Source organism: Lepisosteus platostomus, chromosome 4 (genome assembly GCF_059453375.1).
Source record: "Lepisosteus platostomus isolate fLepPlt1 chromosome 4, fLepPlt1.hap1, whole genome shotgun sequence".
Classification (NCBI taxonomy): Eukaryota; Metazoa; Chordata; class Actinopteri; order Semionotiformes; family Lepisosteidae; genus Lepisosteus; species Lepisosteus platostomus.
Window position 1 is genome coordinate 7,085,231 of NC_142614.1, and position 16,967 is coordinate 7,102,197.

General features: G+C 42.3%; 1 protein-coding gene across 1 annotated transcript; it reads left to right on the top strand.

Annotated features, from left to right (window-relative positions):
• The first annotated feature begins 710 nt into the window (after positions 1–710).
• LOC148672312 (mucin-17-like) lies at positions 711–7,170 on the top strand. Its single transcript, XM_088627966.1, has 10 exons — positions 711–1,536; positions 2,580–2,695; positions 2,919–2,977; positions 3,875–4,002; positions 4,308–4,376; positions 4,569–4,731; positions 5,146–5,307; positions 5,473–5,561; positions 5,969–6,165; positions 6,736–7,170. Exons 1-10 carry the CDS (start codon positions 1,470–1,472, stop codon positions 6,778–6,780), a joined length of 1,095 nt encoding a protein of 364 aa, XP_088484092.1. The 5' UTR covers positions 711–1,469; the 3' UTR covers positions 6,781–7,170.
• The last annotated feature ends 9,797 nt before the right edge of the window (positions 7,171–16,967 follow it).

Here is a 16,967-nt window from a genome sequence, read left to right on the forward strand (position 1 = left end):
CTGGAACAACCAGTGATGTATCTTCCTCTACTGAAACACAGACTACAGTCACTCTTTCTCCTGGAACAACCAGTGATGTATCTTCCTCTACTGAAACCCAGACTACAGTCACTCCCTTTCCTGGAACAACAACTGATGTATCTTCCTCTACTGAAACACAGACTACAGCCACTCTTTCTCCTGGAACAACCAGTGATGTATCTTCCTCTACTGAAACACAGACAACAGTCACACCTTTTCCTGGAACAACAACTGATGTATCTTCCTCTACTGAAACACAGACTATAGTCACTCCCTTTCCTGGAACAACCAGTGATGTATCTTCCTCTACTGAAACACAGACAACAGTCACACCTTTTCCTGGAACAACAACTGATGTATCTTCCTCTACTGAAACACAGACTACAGTCACTCCCTTTCCTGGAACAACAACTGATGTATCTTCCTCTACTGAAACCCAGACTACAGTCACTCTTTCTCCTGGAACAACAACTGATGTATCTTCCTCTACTGAAACACAGACTACAGTCACTCCTTCTCCTGGAACAACAACTGATGTACCTTCCTCTACTGAAACACAGACTACAGTCACTCTTTCTCCTGGAACAACAACTGATGTACCTTCCTCTACTGAAACACAGACTACAGTCACTCTTTCTCCTGGAACAACAACTGATGTATCTTCCTCTACTGAAACACAGACTACAGTCACTCTTTCTCCTGGAACAACCAGTGATGTGTCTTCCTCTACTGAAACACAGACTACAGTCACTCCTTCTCCTGGAACAACAACTGATGTATCTTCCTCTACTGAAACCCAGACTACAGTCACTCCCTTTCCTGGAACAACAACTGATGTATCTTCCTCTACTGAAACACAGACTACAGTCACTCCCTTTCCTGGAACAACAACTGATGTATCTTCCTCTACTGAAACACAGACTACAGTCACTCTTTCTCCTGGAACAACAACTGATGTATCTTCCTCTACTGAAACACAGACTACAGTCACTCCCTTTCCTGGAACAACCAGTGATGTATCTTTCTCTACTGAAACCCAGACTACAGTCACTCCCTTTCCTGGAACAACAACTGATGTATCTTCCTCTACTGAAACACAGACTACAGTCACACCTTTTCCTGGAACAACAACTGATGTATCTTCCTCTACTGAAACACAGACTACAGTCACTCCCTTTCCTGGAACAACCAGTGATGTATCTTCCTCTACTGAAACACAGACTACAGTCACTCTTTCTCCTGGCACAACCAGTGATGTTACTTCCTCTCCTGACACACAGACTACCCTCAGTGCTTCTCCTCACACAACCCCGTACCCCAGTCACACCACTACTCATGTCACATTCAGTACTGTCAGACCAACTACAGAGGAGCCAACTACCCCAGGAAAGCCTGAAGAACATACAACTCCAAATGTCTGTAACAATGGTGGCACATATGTAAACAATATGTGCGTCTGTCATCCGAATTTCGAGGGCAAGTTCTGTGATGTTCTAGCAGGAACTGTTTCTGTCGGTGAGTAAATGATCTTCTGACCTTACAGATGAAAAACCTGTCTGCGCCTTCCTTAATTTTCACTATGAAGAAGGCAGTCAGGTCCCTTATCTTCAAGGCACATGTGTGAGGAATGATTTGAATTTGCCCCTAAAATGCAAAAGTTAATGTATCATGTGTTACAACTTTATTTTATTTAATATTGTTAGGTATTTCAGCTCCCTCCTCTTTGATCCCCCAGTTTTGCTAACTTGGAAAATGTATCAACAAGTCTACAGAGCTACTTGGCAGACAGCTTTCTACCATAAGCAACTAGTGGCAATCATTTAATTTTTATGATTGTACAATTATCAAAAGATTTCAGATGCAATGCAAGTTACAATGTCACATCATGTAATGCAACCAGTGCACTTTGTAGTTCTTTTCACCATTAAGCCCTCTGTCCTTGATGCTATTATCACTAATGTCTAAACTTGATCACAACAATTATTTCTAGTGTACTATGCAGCATTGGACATCTGCTGAGAGAGACTCACAGATATATGAGTCTCTGTGAGACTCACTGAAAAATATATTTCGGGACCCTCTGTGGGTTTTGATGCACTGTACAAGCACTGTACAAGAGTGGCATAGGTCAAACTCTCCACATGGCCATATTGCTACAATCTGACAAGTTTCACCTACATGTTTTAGACAATAACATTAAGAAAGCTTTTAAAAACACAACAGCACCAATTTCCAAAGCCAGATGAACATAAAACTATCACATGAGTAAAAGCAGATCTGAGTCAACATTCCCTTTATTTCAGCTTCCCACACTACGATAACCTGTATTTATATGACACCTTTTTTCTAACATAGTCCATGCTGGAAAATACCTGCTGTTTTAACACTTTTCCTATTGTAAATGCTGGTTGATTTTACAGCTTTGGTCTAAAATTAAGAATCTGGTGTCCTGAACTGTATGTAGAGCTGTTCCTAACTGTGGAATATTAGTCCTGTTTAGCTGTGTGGTACAGTATGAAAACCAATTAAGCAAACTTCTTTCCACACATTTGTTACAGATACCTATGAAAGGACAGCAAACGTGACAGTGAAGATAGACCAAAACTACACACAGGAACTGAGCAACCCATCGTCATTAGAATACAGTACATTTGTAAACAACTTCACGAAGCAGGTGAGGAACCAAATGACGGGGCTGGGATCTCTGAATGTCAACAAAGCTGGAGGGAATTTAGATTTCATATTCACACGTGAATAACAGGTGTGAATGAAGACCAAACTGTGTTTTGTTTTTTTGCCAAAAGGCCCGATCAGTTATGATGGACCTAACACTCAAGAGTGAAGATAGATTTCTCTCTGGTTCATGCCATTGACAAACTCTTTCTTATCTCCTGCAGATGGAGAAAGTTTACAAGAATATTAGGAATTACAAAGGGGTGGAGATTCTGAAAATCAGGTACTGTGTCCTCGTGCTCTGCTATCTTAGAGAAAAAGCCCCACAGCTTCCAGAACACAAGAAGGGATCCAGTGGGCACGAAACTACTTAAGTGTGAGATGTAAAGTGAAGCAACGGGGTTTGTGTTCAGGTTTGTGTGTGCAGCTTTGCTGTAATCGCAGACTGTGATGAGTTCTGTCACCCGGACGTTTCCTCTTCCTTCACTCCACGTTTTCTGAATATCCTGTCGGGGGAAGGAAATACACTGCAATCCTGAAACAACACGAGATATTTGAAAGGAATGCACCCTTTACATTTGAGGCTTTATATTTTGGCAAACTGGATTTTGATTGGAGGGGAACTGATGAATATTGGTTTGGAATCCTTATATCAGCAGGGAAGAAAGCTGTAACAAGAAAGTGGCTTCTCCCAGATTTCCCAACCATGAATGATCCGATTGAATTAATAAAGGAAATATATATCATGGAAAAAATTGCATTTTCACTAAAATTACAAATGAAACAAATGGTCAAATATTGGTCTAGATGGGTTCAGTACATGAAACCTTTAAGGTTGGATTTTGTTGAGATACAAAATAACTGATCTCCTCCCATTTCATATTCATAAATGTATGTATCTTCCTTCTTTTGAATGTATACTGTATATGAATGTAGTTCGTAACTGAATGTAGTTTTGTTTAAAAGTTATATAATTGTAAAATACTAGGGGAACAAACAGGAATAGACCATTTTTGCCTGTGATGTAAGGCTGAATAACGGTGGGTTATATGTAAAATGGTATTGTTTTGTTCTCTAAAATAAAAATATAAAAAAACAACAACAACACGAGGTGCAGGTAGAACTGGAGCCTCATGACGCCATAACATTCATGTTCACCTTCTTCTGTTCACGCACACAGCAAGGGCAGCATTGTTGTGGACTACGAAGTCATCCTAGAGATAAAGAATGGAAACGATGCAGACGAGGTGTACCAGGAAGCGCTCGCTGAGGTGGAAAACGCTCTGGAAAAGGCGAAGAATTGCACAGGTAACATACAGCACCAGTAGCAGGTAGCAACTCTACATAAACTATACAAGTCTCTGGTGTATAATCACATCCACCACAATTCTGTACTGGTGCTGTTGTTACTGTACTTAAACTAGGGGTCAGGACTGTAATGTACCTGATGATATTACTGTGGTTATTGTTCCTACACCAGGGAATATTAAAGCACCACACAGACACTAATTTACCTGATAATCAGTTTGGGATCTCCTGCTAATTTTTCTGTTTTTCACTTAGCGCTAGGTTGTGCGATACAGCATCACTGTGATTCTGTATTTCCATTTCAGGACAAGATAACTGCCTTACTTTTACTATCAAGGATTATACAATCAGCAACAGCACGTTGAACAAAAATGGTGAGTATGTTGGGAGACAGAGAAGGAGACAGTAAAGGTGTCCGGTAGAGATGAGGAACTGGGAGAGAGGGAAAGGCTGTGTATGCTAGTGGTCAGAACTGGGAGACTGAAAGACAGAAAGGGAGGGAGTCTGAGTGAAGCACCTACAGCTGTGAATATGTGGTATTTAACCCCAGTGTGTTCCCTCCACAGCTCTGTGTGACAAGGTGATTCCTGAGGGTTTCAACACCTACTACACTGCTTACACAATAGATTCGAAAATAGTCTGCATTTCCCAGTGTGACTCCAGACACAACGAGAGAAAATCCTGCAACCTGGGCACTTGTCAGGTCACCAGAGCCGGACCCACCTGCTTGTAAGCCCTTGCTTCTTCTCAGCCACCGCTGCTGGCATTATAAGCAAAATTTGTATTGCTATCAGGGAAGCCGACCAGACTGGGGAGAATGCAGTTTAGTCAGGAATGACCTTTGTTCATCCGTCTCCAGCTCTGGAGTCTGAACACAGGGCAGCTAAAGGCTTTACTGATCATCTCCAGCTACGCAGTCATGAATTATACAGACACGTCCCAGCTCTTCGTTAAACCCATGGGACACCAGGGTGGGGGGTGCAGATGGATGGGATGGATGGATAGACAGATATCACCTCTCGATCAGCATATATTTCTTGGAATTCTTTGGAATGATTTCCCCTTGAATAGAAACGAAGAGTTTTTTACTCATCAGGTTTTGCGCGTCCTTTCCTCATCTGCCACTCACCCCTCTCTCCGCAGCTGTTTGCACACGAGCTCAGAGTGGTACATGGGCAGTGACTGTAGCCTTCCTGTCAGCAAGGCTGGATTCTACACGGGAGTGGGCATCCTGGCTGTGGTCATAGTGGTCACTGTCATCACCTTGTCCACATTCCTCGTCCTGGGCAAGAAGAAAGAAATCAGGTTTGACAATATAAGAGCTTCTTTTTTTCAGCAGAGTCTTGACATCTCTGCTAAGTGAGAGATAGACAGGTGAGGTGAGCCTAGCACCAGGGAAGCCTTGTTACAGAATGCAGAAATGAGACGAGAGGAAGCTGGCCTTGACTCATCCCTCTTGCCACCTCTTAGGAACCAGGACAGGAAGAACAGTCTGGTGAACCAGTGGCTGGATGATGACTTTGAGTGGCCGCCGCTTAACAGGACAGACACACCAGCAGGTACTGCCCCAATGTTCTCCCTTGCCTCCTCAGCCAAGCACGGGCGCCAAATGTCTAAACCTGCGTTTCCACTCATACGGAGCAAGATCACAGTTACTACTGTATACCTTGTTCTCAGGTGACCTTTTCTTCCGTCTCTTTGGCTCTCATTCTCCCTTCTGTTCTTTCTCTTTACTTCTTATTGTTGTACTCCTCCCTCATCCTTTTTTTAGGGTTTTCTCTTCTCTTGTACTTTCTGTTTTCTTTTCAGGTGTCTTCCTCTGACTCTCTTGCCTCTCTGTGTTTCGTCCGCTGCCTGTCTGTTTGTTCTGGCAGATGTGATTGAGCTTTTCACTGGCACTAGGAACGTAAGACAAGCTGATGATTCTTCTTGTTGGATGCTCACCTGCTCACTCTCTGGGTTCCAGCTGAAAGCTACAGTGCACTGTACGGAAAGTCCCAGGACCTGCCCTACAATGCCCAGAGTTCCACAATGTTCAGAAACCCCAGTTCTTACTTCGCGGATTCTAGCGTACCAAGATACCCCTGCCCACCCTACAGCAGAGAGGAAAGACGCCCTATGCAACAGAACATCCAGCTCAACAACCTCAGTCCCCCCGTCTCGGTGAGCGATCTTTATCATTGCGGCACAAAAGGAAAGACCACATTTCCCAATTCACTTTTTTTTCCAGAGTCACTGTTTTCAGTGACAAGCTTGCAGCCCCATACTTCACCATCAGAGGTATAAAATAAATATTGCAGTTGGAGGACAAGTACATAGACAACACAGATTGATCTGGAGAATGTAGATACAGTAAAAACATATGATACATACTGTAACTACATAAGAAGATCGATAATGCAGCCACAAGTTTGAAACATTATTCATTCCCAACTCCATCAAGCATAATAAAACATTTCGGAGACCATCAAAAGCAGCAGAAAAAAAAATATGATTAGGTTCTATTTCAACTACTCCAGCCATTCATATTCAACTGTTCTGAACGGTTATTTTTACACCACAATGCACATTTTGGTGCAATATTCTAAATTGGTAACCTTAGCTCATTCTTTTAAAATAACTGCTGTTTGAAATGTTACAGAAGCCACTGGGGCAAGATGCCAGTGGTGCAGAGTGGAGGTGAACTTAAGTATTGGGGATGCTGTTTTGCTAATCCCCTGTCTTTCTTTGCAGGTGAGAATCGGTTGGCCCCACATCCGGACCTCTTTCGAGAGCTAGTCGTTTCTCCCCCTTTCCCCTGTGAGGCTCCCTGTCTGAGCTGAGGGACACAGGCTGCACACACATCTAGCACAAGACCGGGAAGAACATGCATACTAACCCCCAATGAACCCATGGTACTCATGGTTGGCCAACGTGGCAGTTCAGCTCTGGCAGCTCTGCAACACAGGACAGTGAATAATGAAGGTTACTGTCCTTGGCAAAGGGTGTACGAGACCCTACTTTACTGCACCAGACTGCGTTACCCCTCAGGCCTCATTTTAAGAGTGCATTTAAAAGAATCTCTCCAATGTATTTATACGCTTTACAATAGAACATTGATGCTAAGATATATAACCTGTAATAATTTATGTATTTACGATGTGCAATAAACAATTTTTTTCAAGCTGCTATGTTTGTTTTCTGTTCACTTTCTGTTCACTTTTCCTGGTGAGGGGGGTTGCAATGTGCCGTTTTTACTTTCCTGACATGTGGATTTATATCCCGGCAGGTTGTATGAGGTAACAAGATTATTACTATTACAACTGCAGCAGCACAGGTGCGTATAAAGATGTTTTGGTACTTGCAGAAGACTAAGTGTAGTACAGTGTGTGAGTATGAAATCTACTACTCAGTACAGTGAATGAGTACCTGTTAGGGGAATTCTGACTAGGATTACTAGTGTAACTAGTGTTCACGTTTATCGCCATTATACTCATATACAGGTATATGGTATAACCAAATACTATTTAGCTAGCTCTCAGACGATAAGCAGTACAAAAAAACAACAATACAATTGTATAAGAAAAGAAAGACAGAGACAATAGGCAGTGTGCAAAAACAACAACAGGCAATGTGCAAAACAACAAGAGGTAACAGGTAATGTGCAAAAACAACATCAGATGTGCAATATCATACATAAACAGAATAAAATAAAGAAAAGAAAATTATTGGGAGTGAACCTTTTGACATGTGAGGTAGAGGTAGATTTCAATGTGTGTTTGAGTTTTGATGAAGAGAGAAGGCATTGTGAGGGTTCAGATAGTAGGTGAGAGAGGCTGGGAGTTTAATGGCTTTATAGTGCGGGGGTAAAAACTGTCTCTGAGTCTGGTACTCCGGGCCCGAATGCTCCGGTACTGTTTTCCAGATGGTAGAGGGTCAAACAGTCTGTAGCTGGGGTGTGTGGGGTCTTTGATTATGCTTAGAGCTTTCCTCAAGCACCGTCTGTCATAAATGTCCTGGATGGATGGGAGGGCAACCCCAGTGATGGACTGGGCAGTTTCACCACCCGCTGTAGGGCTTTGTGGTCAGTAACACTGCAGTTGCTATACCACACTGTGATACAACCTGTCAGTGTGCTTTCTGTAGTGCATCTGTAAAAGTTAGAGAGGCTCTGGGGATATATCTTAGCCTTCTTCAACCATCTTAGGAAGTACAGGCGCTGTTTTTCTTAATCAGACAGGTGGTGTTGAGAGACCATGTGAGGTCCTCAGTGATATGAACGCCAAGGAATTTGAAGTTACTGACCCTTTCCACTTCAGTCCTGTTGATGTGGATAGGGGCAGAACCATTTTGCAGTTTCCTGAAATCAATGCTGACATTGAGGGTGAGGTTGTTGTCTTCACACCACGTTGTAAGGAGATTGACCTCCTCCCTCTAGGCCCTCTCATCATTGTCTGTGATCAGACCTGCAACTGTGGTGTCATCAGCAAACTTGATGATGGAGTTGGTGTTATGTTTGGCCTTACAGTCATGGGTGTAGAGGGAGTAGAGCAATGGACTAAGCACACACCCCTGGGGGACCCCAGTGTTCAGAGTTAATGTGCCAGAGGTGTGGTTTCCAGCCTGGGGTCTGCCTGTCAGAAAGTCCCGAATCCAGTTGGAGAGGCTGGTGTCGAGGGTGTGGGAGTTTCTTGACTAGTTTCTCTGGAATGATGGTGTTAAAAGCCAAGGAACCATCATCAGCCACGTTTCTAGATAAGAGTGTTCTGTTTTCTGTGCCAAAGGTTAAACAGGCCAGTATTTTTGATAACAACAGATTATGAGTTGGGTTTGGCACAAAATGTGGCCAACAGTGAGATAAAATAATAGGAAACAAAATTACATAAAAGGAGAACAAATAAATGACAAATGCAAATAACATCAGAGGTCGAAGTAGTTCAGGTGGGTAGCTGCATCAGCATGCATAGGCTGCAAAGGAACATGTAATAGGTGTATTCCATGCTGAAAAGAGAAGTGAGAAAACACAACGTTTCGGCTGTGAAGCCTTCTTCAAGGAACAGCCCATCCTAATTAATCTAATTGACTTATTGAGCCTCATTGAGCATAATATCTGATTGGCTAGGAAGAACAGCAGGCAAGAAGGAAGCGAAGTAAAAGGTTCGAGTGTTTAAGTCCTGATAAATTTGGTTTGACTCCTGGCCAGAGGACGAGGAAGCTGGGGTGAACCATGTGGACTGAGGGGTGACCAAGGGGCAGCTGTAGAGGTGGAGGAGGGATGCAAAAGACATGCGAGGAAGAGAAGGGGATTATATCTTTAAACATTTATAATGTTTAGGAGAGAAAAATTACATCAGGATTGATATACAGGTTACTGACACCTGAGGCTGATTGAACTTGGCTGTTGTCATCCATCCCGAACTCCATTAAAGATGATTCTCTTTTAAAACTGTTTACACAGTGTAAAAACATAAAAACCTTCTTTTAACGCCAAGGTTCTTGTTTAAAACAAATACTTGCCTTTATGAGGGCAATAACATTTGTTCGTTTTTACCAACCTAGTGACTTTGACAAGAGAACATGCGTGTTTTTTAAAAGCACTGGATTTTCTAAGAAAAATCTATGTGTATTTGCATAATAAACTATGTCTAGTTTTCAGATGTTAAATGTAAATATGGCTCTTGGAATATATTCATTGCTTTTTTCAGTATGATTATTTAAGGGGCAGCAGGCTTCTAAAAGGTAAGAAGAGGTATCCAGCTGTTGGTCTGATTGGCTGTCTGAGAAGAAAGGGAGAACATGAAGGAGACTGTGAAACACGGGTTCGGGGAGTCTTTTTGGAAGAGTGAGGTTTCTTTTTGAATACGTGTGCATTTGAGGAGAGTTTCCGAGAAAGACTTGAGTTCTGAGATCGTTTGGTCACTAGAGAGATGTTTTGCAACTGGTAAGCAACCTACCCGCTCAGGTATTTATATAGAGAAACTATACAGCTGAGGTTTGAATTTTTCCTTCCTTGTACTGTGTAAATAGAGGTGCAACATTTTCACTTTACAGCTGCTTCTGTCTGTTTTCCCTGAGACCTGCCTATTTTAAGATCCTGTTGACAGTCTCTCTGCCCCCAGGTATGCCTTAATCAGTATACATTAAAGGTTTTACAATGTTCTTCTTCACTTTCCTCAGGACCCAGTCAAAAACACTGAAATTATTTAAAATTAAAAAATGACACTATATCTCCTGGATCTTTCCAAAGAAAAATAAAATCTTCTATTTCATCTGTAATTTATTTGGCTGTCGTATTTGTTCAAAGACGGATGAAGAAGTTCAAGTAGGCAGCTGCGTCAGCGTGCATAGGCTGCAAAGGATCAAATAAAGTTTTATTACTTGCCGAAAGGAAAAGAACAGACAACACTGAAGACGTGTGAAGAAGAAGGCACCTGAAGAAGATCCCCCAAACCGAAACGTTGTGTCTCTTTTCTTTTCAGCATGGAATAAACCTTTACTTGTTCCTTTGTCCAAAGTGGCTTACAGTTTGTACCCTGTTATACGGCTGTGTGGTTTACTGGAGCAAAAAGTAAAGCACAACAGCAGAGCCTTGCTGGGATCTGAACCTGCAAATTTCCTTTTACAAGTCCAGAACCCCTTTTCAATTCTCCCCCAAAGGAAAGCTGACTGACCTTCAAACACCTGCATACCTCCATTGCACTGTTATCCACACAGGGGTGCCCTCCAGTAAGACATGACCAGGAAAAGCTAGCTATCCAGAGAAAACAGTGCTAAGAATAGTAAGAGATCTTGATTTGTACGTCTTATGAAAATGGGACCTCCTAGAAAGGTTTGACAAATCAATGATCATGTACTGTAAGTTTTGATTACAGCAATAAATTGTGCCATCATCGAATCGCCGATTTGAACATTGTTAATGTTTAACGTCATCTGCTAGATCTGCCTCTGTATCTGCTATCGTGCCCAGAACTGCATTAGCCATCAGGAGTCATTTATTCCTGTCCGGCTTAACATGGCACAATCTGGTGCTCTCTTCTCAAACCTGGTGCTCTCCTACCTTCTCCTGTGGACAACTGCAGGTAAGACTGGCTGAACACATCAATATCCATGTTGCTGGAAAATAACGCATAGCAAACGTACAGATTTCGGCACTGAATGCTGAGAGCATGATCCCCCTACGGGGAAGGTGTCAATGTTGGTTCTTTGTTAAACCTTTCTCGGGCATGTCCTAGAACTACAGGATAAGGTTTCTTAGTTTTTGTGCTTCTGCAGAACATTTGCCTTACATCCAGCTGAAAAAATTATGTGTTTTCTACTAATTCTCCAAATTCTACTTTTTTTCGCCCTGAAATTGGGGACTTTTCTCCATGGAAATTTGTGTTCCTGCTAACCTTGACTTTTGATCCAGCAAAAACTAATTTTAAAAAGTCACAATATAATATAACAAACAAAATTTCATTTTTGCTGAACAGCACAAAAGCTTCGAACTCATTTTGAACGTTTGAATTTGGACAACCTAAATCAAATATCCTCTTAGATGAAATTTATTGAGCCTGAGGAGATGAACATTTGGATTTTGTCTTATCGTTGTTTTCTGAACTTTCTCAGATGCTTTATTCGTCTTTTAAATTCTGACCAGAATCTGGTACAGACCACTGTGTGAAGCCCAGGACATTTTAAAGTCCTAGGAATAAGCTCTTTTTTGATTTGTAGTCTACCCTCCTGTTTGTGTATTCAAGCATTCCACTTTTGCATTGCATAGATACTCAGAGAGACAGGTCTGCTACAAATCTTAAATCTTGTTTTCTGTTGTGAACTTTTGTGTCGTAATATTTTACATTGATCAATTCTACATTCTTACCTATATGCAAAACCTCATGTTTATGACTTAGCTTGAATATCATTTACTGCTATGTGACCAGTTATGGGTTATGAATTTTATCTAAATTGCATGTTGTCAAACTTCACGCACCTTGTCTAATTAAACTTCTGTTTTGCAACTTGTCATCGGTCACTATAGAGATATCCTTAGCCAGAGCTATGCATCCAGTTCGCAACTTAGTCCCACCTTGAATTTCATTTACCGCTATGTGACCAGTTGTGGGTTATGAATTTTATCTAAATTGCATGTTGTCTATTCTCAAAGTTTTGAACTATCATAAACATGATATACTTTGCTACCATTTACAGGGTAATAGTATCTATAAATATAGATGAGAAAAAAAACATGGTTCCACCAAGAGACACACTATGGGTCTCTTGATATTATATTAGAAGCTAAAGAGCATGTATATGGGGCAGAGCAATGGCTCTGTGGCTAAGGATCTGCACCTGTTGCTGGAAGGTTGCCAGTTAAAATCCCGCGGCCAGCAGAGGAATCCTACTCCGTTGGGCCCCTGAGCAAGGCCCTTAACCCCAACTGCTCCAGGGGTGCCGTACAATGGCTGACCCTGCGCTCTGACCCCAAGCTTCTCTCCCTGTCTGTGTGTCTCATGGAGAGCAAGCTGGGGTCTGTGAAAAGACAAATTCCTAATGCAAGAAATTGTATGTGGCTAGGCAAGGCGCAAACTTCACCCGCCTTGTCTAGTTAAACTTCTGTTTTGCAACTTGTCCTCGCTCACTATAGAGCAGTGGTTCTCAAACTTTTTGGACCAAGTACCACCCCTAATCCAACCAAAGCATCCAAGTACCACCTGCAAGTCATCATCTCATAGGAACCCCAAAAATTCTCAATGACCAACATGAGCGCATGCACACACACTCACACATACATATAATAAATATTATAATAATAAACTTTATTAGATATAGCGCCTTTAAAGGTGGCTTCTCAAAGTGTTTTACAGAAAAACAACATTAACAACAACTAATAAAAAAGCACCATTTCAGCGAGAGGGGTGAACCTGTTTAGTTGAGCAAAGCAGATGTGAATTAATTTTTCAAGCCTTGATACAATTCACAACAGAGTCTAACAGATTTTAAATCATCAGGCATTTTCTTGATGGCAAAGCTCTCGCCGTGAATGTTGTAATGCGTCCATTAATTTCTAGAGCAACTCCGACACATTTTATCCAGTCGATGCCATTCTCTTCAAAAAATTAATTCATCCAGTGAAATATGTGCTGTCCTGTAGTTCCTGTTGGTAGTGGGTTACATAACAGAAAGTCCTCATGGGACGTACCCTCAAACTCGTATCTAACGTAAACAAGCAAATTGGCCAAATCGACTACAGACTACTATTAGTAGACGACTACTAATTGCAGTGAAAAACATCTGCTCATCTTAACGCGCTCTATCAGTGTACTTTTGATATGATCCTTCATTACAATAATTCTATGAATGACTGTGTCTTTCAGGGGGAGGGGGGCAGCAGGTCGAGCTGTTTAGCAGCCTTTTCTCTACACATAATATGTGTCAGCTCTTTTGCCAACGGTAAATAAGGTTCTTCAAAAATAGTGTAGCTTACCTGCTTTAGCAATCTGCAAGCTTGCATTTTTACGCGTTTCAGTTATTTCCGTATTTATTTAAAGTTTTTATTTCATGTGAAACACAGAGACGCTCGGTGTATTTTTCTCAAATTAGACCAGTTCTTAAATATTTTTCTGTTATCACGCTTTCGTGTGCTCACAAGATTACCTGCATTCGTAGCACGTATTTCTATGTATTCCTGTGTTTACAACGTTGGCATTGTTCCAAAATCACGCACATTCTCCTTTCTCCCTATTTGCTGGAGATACGGTAGCTTTTTTAAAATGCAATTGGTCACTTGCATCCGTAGCACGCATTCCTATAGAGTGGTATAGAATTACAGAGTATCTCTTGTGTCCACTGAAGTATTAGCGCGCACTGTATCGTAGTACGTAGGCTGCGTATTCGACACGTATAAAAATACAAAATATGAAAACCGTCCCAATTTTTTCAGCGCACACAACACAGTTCCAGGGTCATTTGGCGTACCACCTGGTGGCACTCCACGTACCACTGCCGGTACGCGTACCACAGTTTGAGAACCACTGCTATAGAGATATCCGCAGCCAGAGCTAGGCATCCAGTTCGCAACTTAGTCCCACCTCTCGTTTTTCCCCTGAGCCTCTGGATTTCTGACCCTTTGCTCCGGATCTCTGACCTCGCTCTCGCCTGACAATTTGGATTAAGTTCGCCTTAGGAATTCAGTTGTTTTCGCTCTCTCCCTGACTCTGCACAGGGTCTGTTTCCCTACCTTTGTCCTCGGCATACGTGACACAAGTCTTTTGTGTTATGATGTTCAAAATAAAAAAGACCCATTGAGCAAAGTTCCCCATCACATAACGGAATTGTAAAGAAAGTTCGGGAGGGATGAGGACAGCGGAACTAATTAAGATCAACTGCCTTAACTCTCAACTAATGCTGATGTAATCGTCTTAGTTCACATTTATACCACATGTCACCCTGTCCTCGCTCATTGTTACATCCCTCCTCCACCCTATTTCCACCTTTGCAGCCACCCCTTGGTCACCTTTGGACCAGGCAGGGGGGTCCTGGTCTCCCAGACCTGTGGCCGGGAGGTTGACCCTCAGCAAAGGGGGTTAAGCCAAAGTTTTCACAAAATTCAACATTCAGCGATTTTACTGTCACACAATTTTTGTCTGCTCTCATTCCTCATGAAACCCAAATCAGTTGTCCTCAACAAAGTCATTACTGTACAGATTTGAATCTAATTTCTGGACTGTGTTATTTTTCATGATCTGTATGGTAAGCTAACTGCCCTGTGATTACTGGGGTCCATGCGATTCTTTTTGTTCTATATTGGCAGTATTTTGTTTGGTGATTTAGGAATAGTTCTGACATCTCTCTGTCATCTGAACAGACGGATCGTTGGAATTTTGGAAAACGAAGTTGTCTACAAAAAGTATTAATTCCTCTTTGGGTTTACAGTATTATGTCAAGGTTAGCAGCCACAGATAAGAGATTTGCTAGAAGAGAAGACTCGTTTTAACCAGGATAATAGGCTTTTATGTCCATGATTTATAAGGTGAATCGCTGTTGATTAGTTAGATGAGGGCTGTAAAGGCCAATGTTGTGACCTGCCCAGACTCGCAATTCCTTTGTTTTGTTTCTGAGTTACAGAGGAGTCCGTTTTCATCTCCTTGTGCTCAAGGTGGAACGCCCTGTTCACTCCATGGGCAGTATCCCAAGAGCTAGCCGCCAGTTCCAGTCTAAAGTTTAATTGCTGTTTTCTGGAACAAGCACCTTGGCTGCGATCTCTTGGCAATCAGTGTGAATCACTTTCACAAGAAAACGAAACATAAGTGCTTGACTAAGATACTTAACCATATTTAATGACATCTCCTTGGTTTTATAGTTTTACTATGGTATTGTAACTCCTCACACGTATATAGTGCTTTTCCGGACACTCCATTCAAAACGCTTTACAGGTAATGGGGACTCTACAGAGAATAGCAAACAAAACTGCTCGGTTTTAGATTAAAGCCAGTGCCATAATTAAGTGTTACCTTTCCCTTATCTTTAGTAACCTAATGGAGTTTGTAATGAGACTGCGGGAGGGATGACAACCACCAAGTTCAATCAGACTGACACGCTGTCAGTAATTAGCAATCACTCCCATTGTCATTTCCTCTCCTAAAACACTATAAATACTGTAACGCTACGGGGTTCACATGGGCTCCCTCGCCTGCTTCCGCATCAGATCGGCCCCCCACCGTCGGGGACTCGAACCCAGGCCTCCGGCATCACTCAACAGGGACCCAGCCTGTTGAGCTAAAGAGAGATCTCCCTCCAGCCCAGCGGCTGTGGTCCTGCTATTACAGGGAAGGGCAGTGACGTCACCGCTCTGGTAAGCCGGCTTTCACTCTCAATGATGGCCATATGCGTTACAATACCATACACGATCCCCTTCTCCCCATCACGGATGTCCTTTGCATATACCGTACTGCCTCGCTGCCTACACTTTGTTTGCTGCTCCGACTCCTGGTCCGACCCGCCAGGAATCGCGGTTCCTCGTGCTCTCCGTGTACCGGCACGTGTTTCATCTGCTGTTCTGCCATCTCACTTACTTGCTTTTCAACCTCAGCATCCTCATCTACCAGATTCCATGCCTTTTTGAAGACTGAGATCTGCAGTTCTCATCCCTTCTTAGTCGAAACAGCCAGCATCACGACCTGTGTTCCCTCTCATTTTTTTTTTCCCGCTAAGCGGATGACTTAATGACCTGAGTGGCGTAAAACAGCTGTAGTGCAGGATGCACGGGGCTTCACACGGTCCCATGTGAGAGCTCCGTGATCGACCGGAAAGACCCCCAGGCAAGGCCTGAGGGGCATAATCACATGTACTGCTGTTGCTGAGTTTGTGAAAGTTTGCAATAGTTTGCCAGCTAAACTAAAGGAAGTACCTACCGTACAACATGTAGTTTTAAGAGACGTTTTCAAGCATTACCGACTGGGTTGACGGATAATTTATTGCAAAATTGTGTTATTTAACGACTCCCATGAAGACCTATTTGTTTTGCCACATGATCTGAATTTTTGATTTCGTTAATTATGTGTGAACCGCCCCTCCCGAATGATAAAAAAACCTTTATGAGGACCTTGAAGATTCCATTTGCAACGTGCAAATGTTTACTTTCTGACATTTCGTTTGATGTTTGTTCCAACAGTTGATGATGTGAATTGCAATAAACCCTTTACTTGCATACTTAGTATCGTGCACGCTAATGCAAACAGTTTTACCATAGACTTTTTAAATTCACAACATTGCTGCTATAATGCAAATCACGCACTGCTTATCTTTAACTTCGAAAATCAAGTTTAAGAGTTCACTAATCACTATAAAAAAAAGTTCAGGTGGGTAGCTGCGTCAGCATGCGTAGGCTGCAAAGGAACAAGTTATACAGTAGGTTTATTCCATGCTGAAAAAAAAGAAGGAAGAAAACACAACGTTTCGGCTGTGGAGCCTTCTTCAGGTGTGAAGAAGGCACCTTCTCAGACACC